Source organism: Dermacentor variabilis, chromosome 8, assembly GCF_050947875.1.
Source record: "Dermacentor variabilis isolate Ectoservices chromosome 8, ASM5094787v1, whole genome shotgun sequence".
Taxonomy (NCBI): Eukaryota; Metazoa; Arthropoda; class Arachnida; order Ixodida; family Ixodidae; genus Dermacentor; species Dermacentor variabilis.
Window position 1 is genome coordinate 5,671,879 of NC_134575.1, and position 17,765 is coordinate 5,689,643.

The 17,765-nt window shown below is 47.8% G+C and overlaps 1 protein-coding gene across 2 annotated transcripts in view; it reads right to left on the reverse strand.

The window, feature by feature from the left end:
• The window catches only part of LOC142589539 (pentatricopeptide repeat-containing protein 1, mitochondrial), a 58,530-nt gene that overhangs the window by 23,229 nt on the left and 17,536 nt on the right, over window positions 1–17,765 (reverse strand). For both annotated transcript variants that reach the window (XM_075700967.1, XM_075700968.1), the window contains exons 5-7: window positions 6,134–6,386; window positions 705–891; window positions 25–253 (exon numbers count right to left, since the gene is read on the reverse strand). In XM_075700967.1, coding sequence (XP_075557082.1) covers window positions 25–253; window positions 705–891; window positions 6,134–6,386 — 669 coding nt within the window. The remainder of the gene's footprint in view (window positions 1–24; window positions 254–704; window positions 892–6,133; window positions 6,387–17,765) is intronic.

Sequence of the window (17,765 nt, forward strand, 5' to 3'; positions counted from 1 at the left end):
GTGATGGTGATAGTAGTGACTGACCTTGGCTGTTTCCTTTTCCAAGCGAAAAGCCCTGCGCTTGATGAGCATGTTGAAGAAATCGACATCCAGCTTGACACCAATCTTGTCGGCTTCAGCGATCAGATCTATCTCAGCATCACAGTTGTTGGGAATGCAGTCCAGCAGCAGCGTGATGGTCTTGGCATCTGGACACACTGACATGTCTCGAAAGTGGTCCATCATCCCCTTCACTCCACCAATCATTAGGAGTCTGGTACATTGGAGAATGAAGGAGCCCATCATGACATGGCTATATCTGTTACATTTCAGTGCACATAAATCCGAAACAGCATTTAACAAAATACCTGGTTTTTGCATAAAAATAATCAAGTTTCAAGTGCATCTTACTCTCATGCATATTGGACGATGGTGGGCTGCATCATGTTTTATTAATATGCTTTGCTGTCAGGTCACAAAAGCAGTGATACGTGCCTCATTTGAGGCATCAGGCACAATAATCGTGCAAACAGCCTTTCTCTGACAGACATCATTTTTAGAATTTTTTCATCTATGTGTTACAGTACTAGTATTCAAGAACATAAAACTGCACTGCGTTCTTGATGTGCTTAGTTAGATACATAACTGTTAACAAGCGAGGCAACATTTAAAAAAAAAAAAGGTGAGGAGAAATCACACTCTATCAAAGTACCAAGAAGATTCACCTGTGGTAAGGTTCAGTGACTTTTCCTAGTCCCACAATTTCGCCAGTGTGCTTGAAGCTTGGCGAGAGCAGGTTCGGCAAAGTGGCCAGGCTTGCTGAGGTTGCTGTCTTTCCAGAGCTACCAGACGGCAACTCTTCCACTTCTTTGGTATCAAAAACTCGTTCTGAGGCATCCTTTTCTGTTTGAGCTATAAAAAGTTTGAGATGCCCTTGTAAGAACTCCGAGACTCCCCAGGGAAATGAGAAACATAGGAAAGCAACTCGTGTCCACAGCCTGCATGTGGGGTAGGAAAGTAATGGCTTGGCTGCGAGTCAAATAGATATTATCGCTATGGTGTAATGGAATAGGGCAGTGTGCCATCCGGCGGCGAAAATGTGCCTCTTTTTGCGATGACGGCTGGGGGTGCTGGAGCACGCCACGCCAGTCTACTGCAGTGCCACCTGTCGCTGCAGCTTGGAGTCAGTGCTGGCAAGAGGAAAAATAATGGTGCAACACAGGGCCTCCGGGAATCACAGTTATGACTGTTGCGGAGGTCATGCATGTAGGTACGAAGCTCGCCAATTGCTTCCTGTTGTTTTTCCTGCCATGTTCGCACATTTTTTATGTGCACAGTAAGTGCTGGATTTGTAAATATCTTTGGTGTGCGTGTGTCTGTGTGTGCATACACGTTTGTTTGTTTTCTTCAGTGAAACCTGGCAACCCCTTTTCTGGCTGATACAACACGAAAGAAATCCTATGCAACCCACCAGGCACAGTGCAGGTGCTCCTTCCAGGCTTCTTATCGTCAGGCGTTTCTAAATACTAAAAACATGTGTTTGCTTACCGAACGGAACAAGTAAACGAGTGTTTGTTTGTTTTCTGCGACCGAAAGGCTGAGCAGATGATCAGGAACACTGCATGATCTGTGGTTGGAAACATGCAAGCTTAGATGCTGTTATTGATGTATCCTAACAGTTTGTAGTGTTTATTTTTTGTGAATTATATTAATTTCCATTGTTTTGAGAGTAATTTAGTTTATGAATGCAGAAAGGTTTACAAAACATGTTTAAGTTTCGTATGCTAGGCACGCCGGTCGATCGCAGAGCCCTACTGGTGGCGTCATCGCAGAAGCATCCCCCGTTCTCCCATTGTTTTGCTGTATGGACGATACACTGCCCTATTCCAGTACACCATATTGTCGCTAACCATTTGCAAACATCGTGCAAGAGGCAGTGGTCTAAAATGAGACTTCATCTTGAATCACTCTCATTAGACAGCAGCTCAAACCATTTCGAATGTAATTTGTTGAATTTCAGAGACACAGACTGTTGGAAGGAAGAATTTTTATTAAGGGCCCCATGGCTTTTACAATAATTCAGAGAAATTGGCAAGTTCACAAATATTAAAGTGCAAAGTTTACAAATCCATAACTCTGCACCAGAAAGAGATATCACAGTTCTGTAAGCTGCATCTGTTGGAGCATCTGAAGCTGGCAAATATGATAACTGAGTTTACGGATCCCAGGAAATTACAGTAGAATCTCGTTAATTCGAACTCCATGGAGACTGAAAATTTATTTGAATAAAATGGAGTTCAAACTAAAGAGAGCTCTGTCAAATATAGTGCCCGATCGAGTACGTGACACAGCATGCAAAACCAAAAAGTCACTGGGCGTGCATTGAAAAAGTCTTCTCTCTCTTCTATTAGTGGACTATGACATGTGCATGAGGAAGCCTAGCTTCCTTATAAAGCCCAAGCGTGGTCCAAGTGCGATAAGATAGCACCTTGCCGGCTGTTTGCTGTGGGTGCAAGGAAAAATATGTGAGGGTGAGGCGAGAAGGATGGTGGCTTGATGCACGCTGTCCTCCTGCATGTTCAGTGTTGGAGGTTCAATCAAGCACGCACTACGAGCAGGGAGCGTGCTCAATGGAAGTCAGCCACAGGTGAGCACATGGTGCGCTAGGATGTGGGGAGGCAGGTGAAGGCGTGGTGACACAACCAAGCACATGCTCGGAGGCCCCTTCCTGCTTCTTTTATTAAGCTGTATGGGAAAGGAGGGCACCTCGGTTAGATCTCCGCTTCCCTTACAGTACACAACATTAGGGTAGCTTTTTCCGAAAAATGGCCCATGGGTGCGAGACATATTGTTCAAAATAACCGCAACAATGTTTTTTTAGTTCAAATTCACGGGAGTTCTTCTTTATTCAAATACAAAGGCATTTGCCGGGACCAACAGTGCAGTTCGAAGTATCCGTCAATTAGAATCAAGAGATTTCAAATTATCACGACTTCACTGTATTATAATGTTTATGAGGGCCTTGCGAAAATCCTACGCACAAATTATTCATGCATTTCAGAGAGGTGTATAAAAGTACATCAATTCTGTCTACTTCCAATGTCTCGCGGAAGCAGGTTATAGAATTATGATACAGTGAAACTTACTTATAATGATATTGGTTTTAACAATATATATCGGATATAAGAACGAGCCTCCAATGGTGCGTAAACTTTTGTAAGTGTTTTATAGCAAAATAAACTGTTTATTGCAATGCTCCCATGCTACATTATCAGTTATAGCAATTAAATCTGGCTACTGGCTGTGAGCGCTGAAAGAAAAAAAGAAAAATCCTCGTGAAGAAAAAGAAAAAGATGCCACAATGCCACACCTACATCTGTGCCGCGCACATGGCTCGACTTGGTCGCATCGCCAGCCTCACACACTTCTCTCCCATCTCGCTTCCACTTCTCCGATGCTAGTACAATTGACTGGGGGTGGAAGGAAAACAGGAGAGGGGCACGCAAGGCTGGCGATGCATAGGGCGATGTGACAGAAGCATGCCCTGTTGGGGTACAAGGCACTAAAAAAGGGAGTGGCAAAGGTGTGCAACACGCAGGCGAATGCGGTGTCTCACATTCTTTTTTGTTTCGCCAGGATTTTGTGCTCTTCCAGTGCACACACCCAGTTACCATATTTAGTTGTTATAACTGATAATGCGGCATCGTAACATTGTAGTAAATGGCTTATTTCGCTATAGAACAGACAAAAGTTGACGATGTATTGACTACTTATTGTTACATCCGAGAATTGTTAAAATTGGTAATGCTGTAAGTGGGTTCGACTGTACTTTTGTCTTTCTAATTAAAATGTATTGGATATTTGTCTCTACTTTTTTCATGCAACTTGGGTATAACGTTTATCGATTACATGAATGTCGTTATCAGTAGGTTTGACTCTGTCACCTTTAATTCTTATGCTACAAGAATGTGAGCTTGATGTCTTTTTTTTTTTTAATTTTGCAATATTTAACAATTTTTGTAAGGTAACTGATCTGAATCAAAAGTACACTCCCTACAATTAGTAGATCTTAGTGCTTTCTTTTAAGTGCAAAAAACCTACTTTTTGTTTTGCATACAACAAACCTAATTAAATTCTGTCCAATGAATTTATTTATTTATTTATTTCAGAATTACTGCCAGAAGGCCTTAGACAGGAGTGCGACGTACATAGTAAAAGAGCAAAATTGCATAATGGAAAAAAGAACCAGCTTAACAATACGTGAATTAAGTAAAAGAATACATAATAGAAAAAAAAAAGAATCAGTCTAACAAGACGTCAATATAAAAAAATCAGACATAATCAGCCTGCTCAAGGAGTTGGCCTGTGGCCAAAAAAGTGGGTCGAGTGACCTGCACATCGGTACACTGTTCATACAGTAAATGTGCCGAAAAAGAAGAAAAAAATAAAAGAGCACGTATATATGAAATCAAATGCACGAAAATAATGAGCACTATAGGAACACCACAGGTGAACAGGTTAAAAGCTACGGTTCAATTTGATTCAAACACTAGAAAATCAGTCATTCCGCATTCCGATAAAGAAATACAAAAGAAACAAGTATAGAACAAGTATATAGAAGAACAGTGAGAATAAAAGCAGACATATTAAACCACACGGACGAAAAACGCTAAGCACAGCATGCGAGCCGATTAAAGACGGCGCCTCAATTTTGATAAAAGACCATCGACAGTCGGGCATTCCGCAGTATCAGCAGGAAGTGCGCTCCACTCACTGACTGTTCTAGGAAAGAAAGAATTCTCAAAGGCACCGGTTGTACGAGTATATTCTTTCACTATATTGAAATGATTTCCGTGCGTAATCTGCCGAATAGCAGGTTCAATATATAGGCTATTGTTTGTTTCCAGTTTATTATATGTATTATTCCCAGCTTATTATTATATCAACAATACGTCATAGATAAATTGGAATCCATCCAAAATCATGCTGCCCGCTTTATAACTGCTAATTACAGTCGTCAATCTAGCATTACCCAAATTAAATGTGACATTTCCCTTCCTGTCTTAGATTCCCGCCACTCTGTTGCCCTTCTATGCCTCTTTCATGAATACTACTATAACTCGTGGTCCAGCCATTTTTCGCTGGCAATTCCCATCTCGCACATCTATTCGACTTCATAATAATCTCAGTTTCAGGAACATTTTTGGCCACACACAGTCATTCAATGACTCTGCATTACCGCGCACCATCGCACTACGGAATAGCCTTCCAAATGATATTGTTTCCTTAAAAGATCCTGCCAAATTTCGTGAGCATTTGGAGCTTCACATGTTCACTTGGCTATGTTTTATGACTTTGTATTGTACTCGCCTTTGTATCCTTTTTCGACTTTGTTTTGTGTTGTACTGTATTCCCTTGACTTGGTTTTTTTTTTTTTTCAATGTTTACCACTGTTCCTTTATTTCCAACATACAAATTTATATGTGTCTCCTACTATGTAATTCCATTTCTGCCTTAATTATTGTCATTTTTCTGTAACTTCTCAACCCCTACCCAATGCTCCTCCGAGCCTGTAGGGTAAACTAAATAAATAAATAAATTATGGTACGGAAGACGCATATACTTGAGTAGTTCATGAAAGCGTCATAAGTGCTATAACTGTAAAGGATCTAACTTGACTTTTTGTACAAGGTATGAGGTGTAGGAATGCTGAGCTAAATAAGTTCTTTCCCGTGTATCCAGATAGGAGCTACTGAGGTAAAGCTTCCTCTTTGCATTCTAGAATGTCCCTCCACTCGACATTCCACCCCATTTCCAGAATGTCCAGGGCTGTGCTGCCCTGCACTCAAGTGGCCAATACATTTCAGGAAGCAAGTCATCATAAACCATTGGTATTTATTCAAAGGCAATGAAATGTGTTTTCAAACACCTTTCTATCATGGGAGTATTCCTGAGTGTTATGGACGAGTGAAGAGAAGGCTGCTCATTGTAACACAGGAGGCTGTGAAAGCACAAGATGTAAAGCAGTAGACAGGCTTCAGCCTCTAAAAACAATGCCCACAAAATTTTTTTAATTTGTGTGCATCATACAACATATGCTTCTACGCTCTATGATGATAGTACTAGTTTTTCTCATAAACCCTGTCGTACTCACCGAATCTAGCAGCTTCGGTGGGGCCTTCACTTGTGGCATCGGACAAGAGTGCCTCGATGCGAAGCATACTGTCGGCCTTGGCATTGCCCTTCTTCTTGCTGATCCGTTTGGCCTTGCCAGGTTGGAGAGATTCTAGCAGCAGCTCCTGAAACATCTCTGGTGGTCCAACACCACATTCACGGACCGTGCGCAAAAAAAGGTTGTAGCAGTAGACCGAGGGTCGGATCTTCTTCCATAGCATGGTTCGCATCACCTGAAATAACAATACATAGCACTTCTGACACAATGGTACAGCTTGGTTCTGCAATGTGGCTCTTTCGGTGTGTTGGTAAGACTAAAGCCCCTCGATCCATGCGCCACCGCCACTTTTTTAAGTAGCGACAACCTTTGATGGGTGCCACATTTTCCCCCTCACACCAAATCCGGTTCCCGCATTTCCGGTTTCAAAATTTCCGCTTCTGGCATTTCCGCTTCATGGAGTTGCGCTGCAGGAATTTCCGCTTTGACAATGGTGAGACGCCCCCACATGCTTAGCAGCTGGCGCTAATCTGAGTAGCTCACTCAAGCCCATGGTGTAAGATCTTACACATGCTCAAGCCACTCCACCAAGTGTCATCCGTGTCATCTGCGTACACATCTGCTCACATCACAACACTAACATAATTCGCAGTGCACATCTGCTTGCATCACCCACACAATTCACCATACACCTTTGCATGCACGCATACACACGCTATTCACTGCACACCTCCGCTCATATCACACAAGAAAAGCACACTTGTTTTCACATCACTGAATGCCCTCCATGCAAATTCGAACTTGTTATATTTCATAGCTTCATGTCGCCACAGTCCTTCACGTAGTGCACTCACTTGGGCCGTTGATTACCTTCAATCTGCTGTACGAGACAAGGTTCGAACTCAGAATCCACAGCATAAACTCTATGCGCCTGCCGTACAAATTGGCATCGCAAACTCCTTCACTAAAGTCCCTCCATACGTGCTGGCTGGAGGGGCTTTATGCTTCAGCACAAAAGTGCAGCAGAATACATGCCCGATGCGCAATGCTGTGCTTGCAGTTTCTAGAGCTGTGGTGGTCACCATAAGAAGAATGCAAAGGGGACAAGCTGTTGTATTCCGCTGAAGTAGTAGTTCGCGGTCGTCGTTTTCCAAATGCACAAAAAACGACAGTGGTCTCCAAGCACCCAAGCACAACCTTCCACTGTACGTTGTCCTTCATGGCACAAACCGTCGCAGGTTGACGTGAAGCAGTGAACACGACCAGATTGCCGATTACAATAGGCGGCGGTTCTTGGATGGAATCGCATAAACAGTTTAAACTGTAGCTGGTGCAATTACAGCCTCTCCATCGACACGAAAGTAAACAGCGCTAAAAAACATAGCGTCACTTCCACTCGGAACAGGAAGCTGAAGCTACGTAAGTTCCACTTTACGCTGGAAGCTAAGGGGGTGAGTGGGAGAGGAGCGTGGGGGAGGACGGTAGGTTGGCAGTACTTGACCTGGTCGGCGGAAACGTGTATGGAAAGGCTTTAGGTAAGACATGACTAAATCCTTAAAGCGCACAACCATGCGAGGACGGTGAAAGAAGACGGGCAACACAGAAGCACTAACTTGCAATTAAAACAACTTGTCCACTTTTATTTCTAGCTATGCAGAGCTTATTCGTACTAAAAAAAAAAGAAGAAAGAAGTGTTATTTGAGTAAACTATTTAGTGTAGCAATTAATAATTGAACTGCGAAGTTATTCACAACTGCAAACTCGCTCTAGTTTATTAACAATGCTACCTAGTATGGGCTTTTTAAAAAATTTTCTTCACTGAAATCAGAATTTCGAGAAATTAAAATCACTGCATCAAAAATGACAGATTAGGTAGTGTGAAGTTAATACTTGATTTAGAAGTTAATGGGTCCCAATAATTGTTTCATTCAATTGAAAACATTTGAACATCCCTGCCAAAAGCATTATATTTATTCAAGAGCAAGAGATGCAATTCTACCTGTGCACACACTTATTGTACACAGCTACTCCAGTAAGTGTGCTTTTTGTTTCTTGATGAGGACGGCAAACCTTCTGACAGGTCAATTGTGTTTGTCACCTGGCTTACTCATATCCCCCCTTTCCCCCGAAATTAAAATCTTAAACTGGCATATGTGCACAGCGCAAAAGACAAGGACTGAAGGGAGAACACAACACAGGCTCGTCCTCGTCCTAGTCTTTTGCGCTGTGCACACATGTCGATAGTGGATCACCAACTCGCCCAAGCTTCCACCTTATCATGTTAAACTGGGCAAGATATTCAGTTCACTCCACTGTTTAGAGGCTCTCCGTGCATTAGGCCCTATTAATATGCAATATAATTTTCCATTATGTACCAAGAAATGCTAGATTTATCAGACTCACCGATATACCCAGTTTAGAATGTCATCGCTAAAATTTGCCTCAAGGAGTGCACTTTGGTGATAGGTGGATTTTACCACCCACCAAATGACAAAAGTACTTTCTTTAAAATGCTAAATGAATTTTTATGTGACCGTGGTGCCCTCACCAAAAACATTTTGATTGCTGGAGGTTCACATGTACCATCTATTGATTGGAGCAGTGAAAATCAAGAGCCTCTCAATACTATTGCTGAAAAGTGAATTGATTTAGTTATCTTTCATGAGCTTCCCCAATTAATCAAAGAACTTACATGTGTTCGCAAGACAGCAAAATCTATCCTAGATCTTTTACTTGTCATTAGCAGTATACTCTGGAAAGAACTCATAGTTCCCACTCTCAAGGATATATCAGACCACAAGCTAATAACTCTAACACGTAACTCTTTCATTACCACAAGAAATGTGCTCATTTTCAGTGCTTCTATATTTTAACATTTCATTTCAGGACATAGTAGTTGGAACATATACTGCAATACATAGCCTGATCACGGGTGTTTTGGATGGATGTATAGTAGTAATAATTGCTCAAATAACTTTTGAGAATTTTTATGTGAAACTTCAAAGAAGCGTCTGAATGAACGTGAAAAACTAATAATGTGCTATTTTTTATATAAGTTCCAAGAGTGAAAAAAACCTGAAACACACAAAATATGCACCTGGCTTCTAGATCCCAACTTCTGTAAATTACACAAAGCAAAAAGTATTGTTACAGAAATTTATTGGTGTCGATACTTGCCATAGAGATTTCCATGCTACTATGTGGAAAAGCAGTAGCTTCGCTAATGTGAAAATGCGCAAGTTCCAATTATACAGAGAGCATTTGTTTTTACTCATTGCAGCAGGCACATGGTTCCTGTTTTGCTGCATTCTTTAGGCTTGCCAAGCAATGATTGTCAGGTGAAGGAACATGCAGTAGCCTCCCCCCCCCCCCCCCCTACATGATTGTTGTGTTTGATTGGCTTTCCTGGGCAAGCAAGGTGGTCTAGTGTGTATTCAGCTGGTGCTGGAGCCTCCACATGCATTGTTCAGTTCCTGTACAGTTCTGTACAGTAAAGTGGAATTTTGCACAATACTGCACAGTAATAAATAAGGGCACCTGCTTTCGCTGTTGCTAAACTTGGACACAAAGAAAACCCTGAGAGTTGACGCATACTTAAAACTTTTCTTGTTAGGCACGCTGAATGGCACACGAAGTACTTATGTCCGATATTTAGAGAGTCGTTATCCCAAGTTAAATAACCAGTAGAATGGAGGTACAGTAAGATCATTCCTTTCCTAAAGGTGGCAACTCACGTCAAATAACCTCGTACAATACAATCTCATCGCTGTGCACATTGCTCTGCACGTGACGTGCCATATGCTGGGTGTGTAGTGCTTGGCTCAGTCTATGCTGTTGCGGGTTGTGCATCTGGCTCGTAGGAAGTGTAACATGGTGTCATAAGTGGTCACGGTGCACGCATGACGAAGCGCTTGGTTTTCATTAACAACAAAGCCCCTCCCGCCAGCAACTGCAAAGGCGCACCTCCATCCATCATCTACGAAGCCTAATTCTCAAGCCAGCAACTCCATAGTTGCCCTCGTCTGCCTTGCCAACACATTTTTTGGTCTCACCAATGCTAGACCTCGCCAGCCGGCCTACTACATGCAAGTAAATTGCCTAAATGTCAGTCGCCGCACTTAGCAGCTATCACGTTATTGGAGAAGGCCACTTTGCATACTGGGGACATATTCTCGGAGAATCACTTTCAGCGATACTATCGTCTGTCACAATCCGCCTGAGTTCGTGAAGGAGGGGGGGCTCAAGGCACTCGCCATCAGAGTGACGCTCTGCGGCGTGGTGGTGATGAACGATGACTGACCGCCAAGCAGCTGTGCTCGTCAGTGTTTATTTGGTGCGGTGACCAATGTTGCCCATCAAGCCTGTTGAAAATTATGCCGAGGGGGCGTCACATGCTTGTCACACCCCTTACCCCCAGTTTGTTTGTTCACTACAAACAAAATATGTCCAAGCAAACATAAGTTGACGCATGGTCAAGGCTCTGCCGCCATCCCAGCTAGGTTGACGGCGCCTGTTAGCCAGGCGAGTCACGGTCAGGCGGCCTCTGCGGTCGAGTACTTCGCTTGGGCACTGGTGTTGACGGGCTGAGTGTGGCAACACCGGGTGCTGCCTGAGCCAGCCTCACTCTGTCCGGAGGGTCCATAGTGGCTGACCTTGAGAGTGGTGCCGGACTTGACACTGGCCTAACAGGCGCCGCACCACGGGCAATGCTTGCCGCCTTCAAGGTGGGCGGTGCTTCGCTGGAAGCGACTGGTGTTGCTGCTCTTCCTCCTGCGGGCTTGACTTCTGAAGCGGCAGTAGAAGGTGCTAGCCAAGTCCCAAGGTGAGACCTAACATGGTCGGTGTGCCGGTGCCACGTGGTCCCGTCCAGCATGCAAACAAGCAGCGATGAGGCGCTGGCAGGAGACACCACCTGTCCGGCGGACCAGGGGGGGCCAGGACAAAAGTTCCTGGCAAAGACTGGAGCTCCTGACTCCGGCAAAGGCCCGGGACAGCACCCTCGGTCAACAGCCAGCTTTTGCCTCAGCTGCTTCAGGAGCGCTGTGAAACGGAGGTCTGGATGCAAGACGTCCAAGGGTGTTTTGACCATCTGGCCCAGCAGAAGCTCACAGGGGGCATGGCCAGTGACACTGTGGGGCGTGGTCCTGTACTGGAACAGCACCCAGGCAACCTGCGCCCGGTAATCCCGAGCCTCACTCTTCTTGAACTTGCCCTTGATGGTCTGCACCAGCGGCTCGGCTGCACCATTTGAAGCAGGTGTCTCGTCCTTGTTACTTTGTGGACGCATGTGTTAGCACGGTTACAATATTCAAGACATGAATGACCAGGAAGTAAAGGCCCTTGAAGGGCCTCCCAAAATCTACATGCAGGCAGCGTCAGGATCTCTGTGGGAATGGCCAGGGGGTGATTTCCACATGACGTGAGGTCCGTTGATGCTCCTGGCAGACTTGGCAGCTCTGCGCCATGTGAACAATGTCCTAGTCCAGGCCAGGCCACCAAACATGGGACCGGGCCACCATTTTGGTCTTTTCCACGCCAGGATGACCTGCGTGCAGCAAATGCAGGACCCTGGACCGGAGACATTGTGGGATCTCTACAATGGAACACTGCAGCAGGCAGCCCTACTGCAGGGTAAGCTCAGCGACCTTGTGAGTATAGGCCTGCTGAACCGACTCCTCCCCACGGGACACCGCCTTGACCACCTGAGACAGGACTGGGTCCCGGCTGGTCACCTGCGACACTGCAGATCTGGAAAGATGTCAGGGTATGCATGTTCCAGCATGAACATTTCAGCAGGTTCTGAAACAGGAGCAGGGTAGGCACCTCTGGCAGGGGCAGGCGGCTCAGTGCATCAGCAGGTCCGAGGTCCTTTCCCAGATGGCAGACCAGCTGGTAGCTGTAGCCTGCCAGCCTGAATGTCCAGTGTACTACTCGAGGTGATGCCTGCACGGCAACCGTTTTGTCACACCCCAGCAGCCTCAACAGCAGCTTGTGGTCTGTGACTGCCCCAAACTTCCGGCCCCAAATTACTGGCGAAAGCAATCGATCCCAAACATGAAGGCCAGGGCTTCCTTGTCCAGCTGACTGTAGCATTGCTCTGCAGCATGAAGCCGACACAAAGCAAACGACACAGGGCGCTCCTGGCCATCCTTATCTCGGTGTACCAGGACAGCTCCTGCGTCGTATGGCAATGCATCTACAGCCAGGACGACAGGCTTGGCTGGATCGAAGTAGGCCAGCACTGGAGCCTTTGTGATTAGCTCCTTGCTGCACTGGAAGGCCATGTCCTGCTCCTTCTTCCAGACGCACTGTTGACCATCTCACAGCAGAAGATGGAGCGGCTGTAGATGCGCCGACAGGTTCGGCAGGAAACTCCTGCAGAAGTTGACGAGGCCGAGGTAGCTCTGAAGCTCCTTCTTGTTCTGGGGCTTAGGCGCCTTGAGCACAGTATCAACATTAGGGGAGGGGGGGGGGGGCTACGCCGGCCTGGGAAATGACACATCCCAGGTACTCAACACTGGGGGCCAGCAAAACACACTTTTCCAGCTTGAGCTTGCGACCAGCGTCCTGCAGTCATGCCAGGACGTTGTGCACGCTCTGAAGGTGGTCCCTGTCATCGGTACCAGTAACCAGGATGTCGTCCAAGTACACTGCCACGTGCCTCATGCCCCTTAATAGGTTGTCCATCTCCCTCTGAAAAATGGCTTTAAACCCGTTATTGCATACCAGTAGGAACAGGTTTCCCCACATTTATTTAATTTATTCTATGACACCTGGAAACCAGCGACAAAATAGAGGCTGAGGCCATGCCAAATGGTAAGCGCGTGTACTGGAAGAGCCCCAAAGTTGACGATATTGTGATGTACTTCCGGAAGGCTTCCGGGAGATGCTGGTAAGCATCTCTGAGGTCAAGCTTCGCGAACTCCTGTCCCCCAGACAACGCTGACCAGAGATCTTCAATCTGGGGTAGCGGGTACCTCTCAACGGTAGTGATAGGGTTGATGGCAACCTTGAAAGCTCCGCAAATCCTGACACTGCCGTCTCACTTGAGGACAGGTACGATGGGGGCAGCCCATTCAGATGTCTCAACAGGCACCAGGATGCCCTCTCGCTGCAACCGTTACAGCTCCTGGGTGACCCCGTCCTTCAGTATGAACGGCAATTGGCAAGGCTTGAAAAAATGAGACCAGGCTCCCTCAGGTACATAGATGCCAGCCGACGTGCCAGCAAATGTGTAAAAAGCATGTGACCCCCCTCAGGCACAATCTTCGTTGGCCCACCAGGCTCGGTAGCTTGGTGGGCCAACATTGGTCACCATATCGCAATAAACACTGGTGAGCACAGCTGCTCGGTGGTCAGTCATCGTTCATCACCACCACGCTGCGGAGCGTCTGTTTAACGGAGGGTGCCTCAAGCCCTCCCTTGTTCACAAACCCGGACGGATTTTGACAGTGGCAACGAGAACCCACGGATCGTCCTACGCCGCCGCGAGCGTTGAAACACCGCCCCCCGTTGCTGCTGCCATGCCGCTGTACGGAAGGCTCGAGCCGTTCGAGGGAGACGGGTCCACCTGGCCAATTTACGAGGAAGAAGTCCGTGTGTTTTTCCAGGCAAACGACACACCTGAGGCCAAACAGCGGGACCAGCACCTTCGGTCTCCCGGTCGACCTTCTCAAGCCAGCTACGCCGCATGTTAAGACGCTGGGTGAGCTGCTCGCCATACTGCGCTCGCATTTCAACCCAGCACCGTCCACACTAATGAAGCGTTTCCACTTCAACAACCGGAGCCGCCGGGAAGGAGAGACCCACGGGCAGTTCGTTGCTGCACTACGAGGGTTAGCGAGTGCCTGCGCCTTTAGGGACCAACTGGACTCGCTGCTCCGGGACTGTTTCGTCTGCGGCATCAACAACACCGCCATGCAGAGATGACTCCTGGAGCTTCCCGACCCCTCGCTGGATGATGCTATGAAGGCAGCGCTGGCAATGGAAGCTGCCGCCAAGGACGCCAGCGAGATTGCCCGTGCGACTGGCTAACCGTTGGCAGAAGCAGCGGTCAACAATTTGGTGACAAAGGCCAGTACCTGCGGTCGCTGTGGTGGTGCCCACTCCCGCTCAGAGTGCCAGTTCTCTTAAGCACAATGCTTCACGTGCAGGAAAACTGGGCACCAGGCACGGGTATGCCGAAGGGGGAGGACGAACAGCAAACAGCAGCAGCAGCCTGGTTCATGCCCAGGTACCACACAAGCCAGCGGCCAGGGTAGCTGTCGCAAGGGTACGCGGCGGGGCGTGCGGCAGCAGGCTCAAGTTCTTCCGCGGCCAGGCTCCACGTCGTGGCCGAGGACCCTCCGGTTTTCGACATACAGGCCTTGTACCGTCGTCTGTGCCACCGTACATGCTGACCCTCAAAATCTGTGGGCACCCCATTTCCATGGAGCTGAACACAGGGGCCAACGTGCCGGACATGGCCGGGAAACTGTTCAAGTGTACATTCTCCAGTGTGTCCGTCGAGGCTTCAGGCGTGATGCTGCGCAGCTACTCCAGGCAGGTCTCCCAGGTCCAGTCAGGAGGCTGGCGATTTTTCACAACATGCAGGCTGGCTTCCTGGTACTACAGCAGATAAACGCCCAGTGCGAGAATCCAGTTTCGGCCCAGTAGCATCGGCAACGACCCCTTGGTTAAGTAAAGGGGAAGGATTGCCTCCCTGTCGCCAAAGCGAACGCTGACCTGGGAGGGCTGTCCGGAGTAGCTGCACAGCATGACACCCAAAGCCTCGATGGACACGCCGGAGAAGGTATGCTTGAACAGTTTCCTGACCATGACCGATACGCTGGCGCCCGTGTCAAACGCCATGAAAATGGGGTGCCCGCAGACTTCAATGGTCAGCATGTACGGTGGCACAGACAAGAGAACAAGGCCTGTGTGCCACATGACGAAAATTGGCGGGTCCTCGGCCACGGTGTGGAGCCTAGCCGCAGGGGAACTTGAGCCTGCTGCTGCAAGTCTCCGCCGCGTACTACCCTTACGACGGCTACCTTGGCCGCAAGCTTGTGTGGGACCTGGGTTTGAACCAGGCTGCTGCTGCTGCTGTCCGCTGTTCATCCTCCCCCTTCGGCATACCTGTGCCAGGTGCCCAGCTTTCCCGTACGCGAAGCATTGTGCTTGAGAGGACAGGCACTGTGAGGGGGAATGGGCACCACCACAGCGACTACAGGTATTGCCCTTTGTCGCCAACTTGTTGACAGCCGCTTATGATAATGTCACCCATAAAGCCATCCTTAGCACGTTAGAAGCTGTCGGACTTGGTAGTAAGATGTATATGTGGATGTGCAGCTACTTACAGAGGAGACCATTCTACGTGAACACAGAAAATGGCCCCGACATTCGAGCATTACAGTAGCCGAGGAGTCCCTCAAGGCGGAGTGCTTAGCCCGACTCTTTTCAATCTAACCCTCTGTGGATTAGTTGACAACCTGCCAAGCACCATACGACTTTCCATCTATGCAGACGACATCTGCATTTGGGCATCAGGTGTGACACGACTTCAGCTTCGCGCTCGGCTTCAGAAGGCTGCCACAATGACATCTTGCTACCTTCGTGAACAAGGACTTGAAATTTCATGCGGGAAGTGCGCAATGGTGGCATTCACAAGGAAGCGAATGTCTGCTTACGGCATATCTATTAACGGGCAACTTATACCATACAGCAGAAGTCACAGGTTCTTGGGAGCCGTAATTGACAGAGACCTATCTTGGACTCCGCACGTGAATTCCGTGAGAAAGCGGCTGACTGCTATCTGTCACCTGTTCAGGTTCCTTGCAGGAAAAAGTTGTGGAGTATCTATACACGCTATGTTACAGCTGTACATGGCGTTGTTCGTTGGATTCCTGCGATACAGCCTGCCTGCAATATCCAACACGTGCAAGACTAACCTGTGTACTATTCAGAGTTTTCAAGCCCAAGCCCTTAAGATATGTCTTGGCTTACCATGCAGTGCATCAACAGCTTAAACCATTGCCCTTGCGCAGGATTACCCAATCACAACGCACATTACCGTTGAGACAATGCGTATGCATCTCAGGCAGTGTGCTAGGACCCCTTCCCACCACTTGGCGAGCCTCACTGCTGCAAGGCCCTGCTCAACATTTAGCGGTACTGTCAGTGCGCATTGTGTGTCGTTTACTTCAGGGTACGCACCTGTGGCCAAACCAGCATTTCCTCTGTGGTGTTTGAGCCGTCCACAAGTACATATAATGATTCCAGGACTACAGAAGCAGACAGATCTACCGGCCCCTGCTCTAAAACAGCTGAGCTTACTTCTTTTGCATGAAAAGTACAGCAACCACGTGCACATCTATACCGATGGATTGACTACGTCGTGCAGTTCTTCTGGTGCCGTGGTTATACCAACGCCAGGAATTACACTGCACTTCAAGACATCGCATGTCCCGACCTCAACGGCGGCAGAACTAACGGCCCTGCGTCGAGCACTGGAATTCATTGAATCTGAAAGACCTAGAAAATGGGCTGTGTTCTGTGATTCAAAACCGGCATTACAGTGCACACAGTCAGTTCTCCGACACGGATGCCATGACCAATTGACATACGAAATCGCGAAACTTTACCATTACGTCCAACAAAAAGGTCACGAAGTCGTTTTTCAATGGGTACCTGGCCATTGTGGAATCAGTGGCAATGATTCTGCCGATAACGCTGCTCGCACAGCACATCAAGAAGAGCACAGCGTTCCAATTCCGCTTTCGAGGACAGACACCGCAAGGCAGCTTCGACACCTGGCATGCAGTCTCACACAGACCGAGTGGAACTCGCCAAACTTACGACTTAAACGACTGCATCGACTAAACCCTTCCCTGCAACTCCGACCTCCACTCGGACTTCCTCGACGTGAAGCTACGCTTCTCTGTCGCCTTTGGTTAGGAGTTGCCTTCACAAAGGCATACTCTACATTAATTGGAGTAACTGACAGCGCAGCATGCGAGGTTTGTGGCATCGAAGAAAACATCGACCACCTGCTGTGCCACTGTCCACGATACACCCCTGAGAGAGAACTTGCCCAAGCTTTCCAAAAACTGGACAATCGGCCGCTTTCTGTGCAGGTGCTGTTGAAACACCGCACCCATCGGCCGTCGGCCCATAAAGCGGTGAAGGCGCTTTTGTGCTTCTTAAGGACGACGGCCTTGTGCGACCATCTGTGACTATTAATGCAATTTCTGTAAGGCCACACACGTCAGCGAACTCACCGCAATTTCCTTCTTTCCTTCCCTCCTCTCTCTCCCTGTTATCTTTGTTTTCCCCCTTTCCCATTCCCCCGGTGTAGGGTAGCCAACCGGACGTTATTCTGGTTAACCTCCCTGCCTTCTACTTATCTCTTTCCCTCCTCCTTGTTGACAACCACTTCCACCGACAGTGAGCCGGTCACAAGTGCAATCTTGCCGACGTCCTTGGCCGCAGCTTCCATCGCCAGCGCTGCCTTCACAGCGTCTTACAGCGAGGGGTTAGGTAGCTCCAGGTGTCACGCCTGCATGGCGGGGTTGCTCATGCCGCAGACGAAACTGTCCGGGAGCAGCGAGTCCAGCTGTTCCCCAAAGGTGCAGGC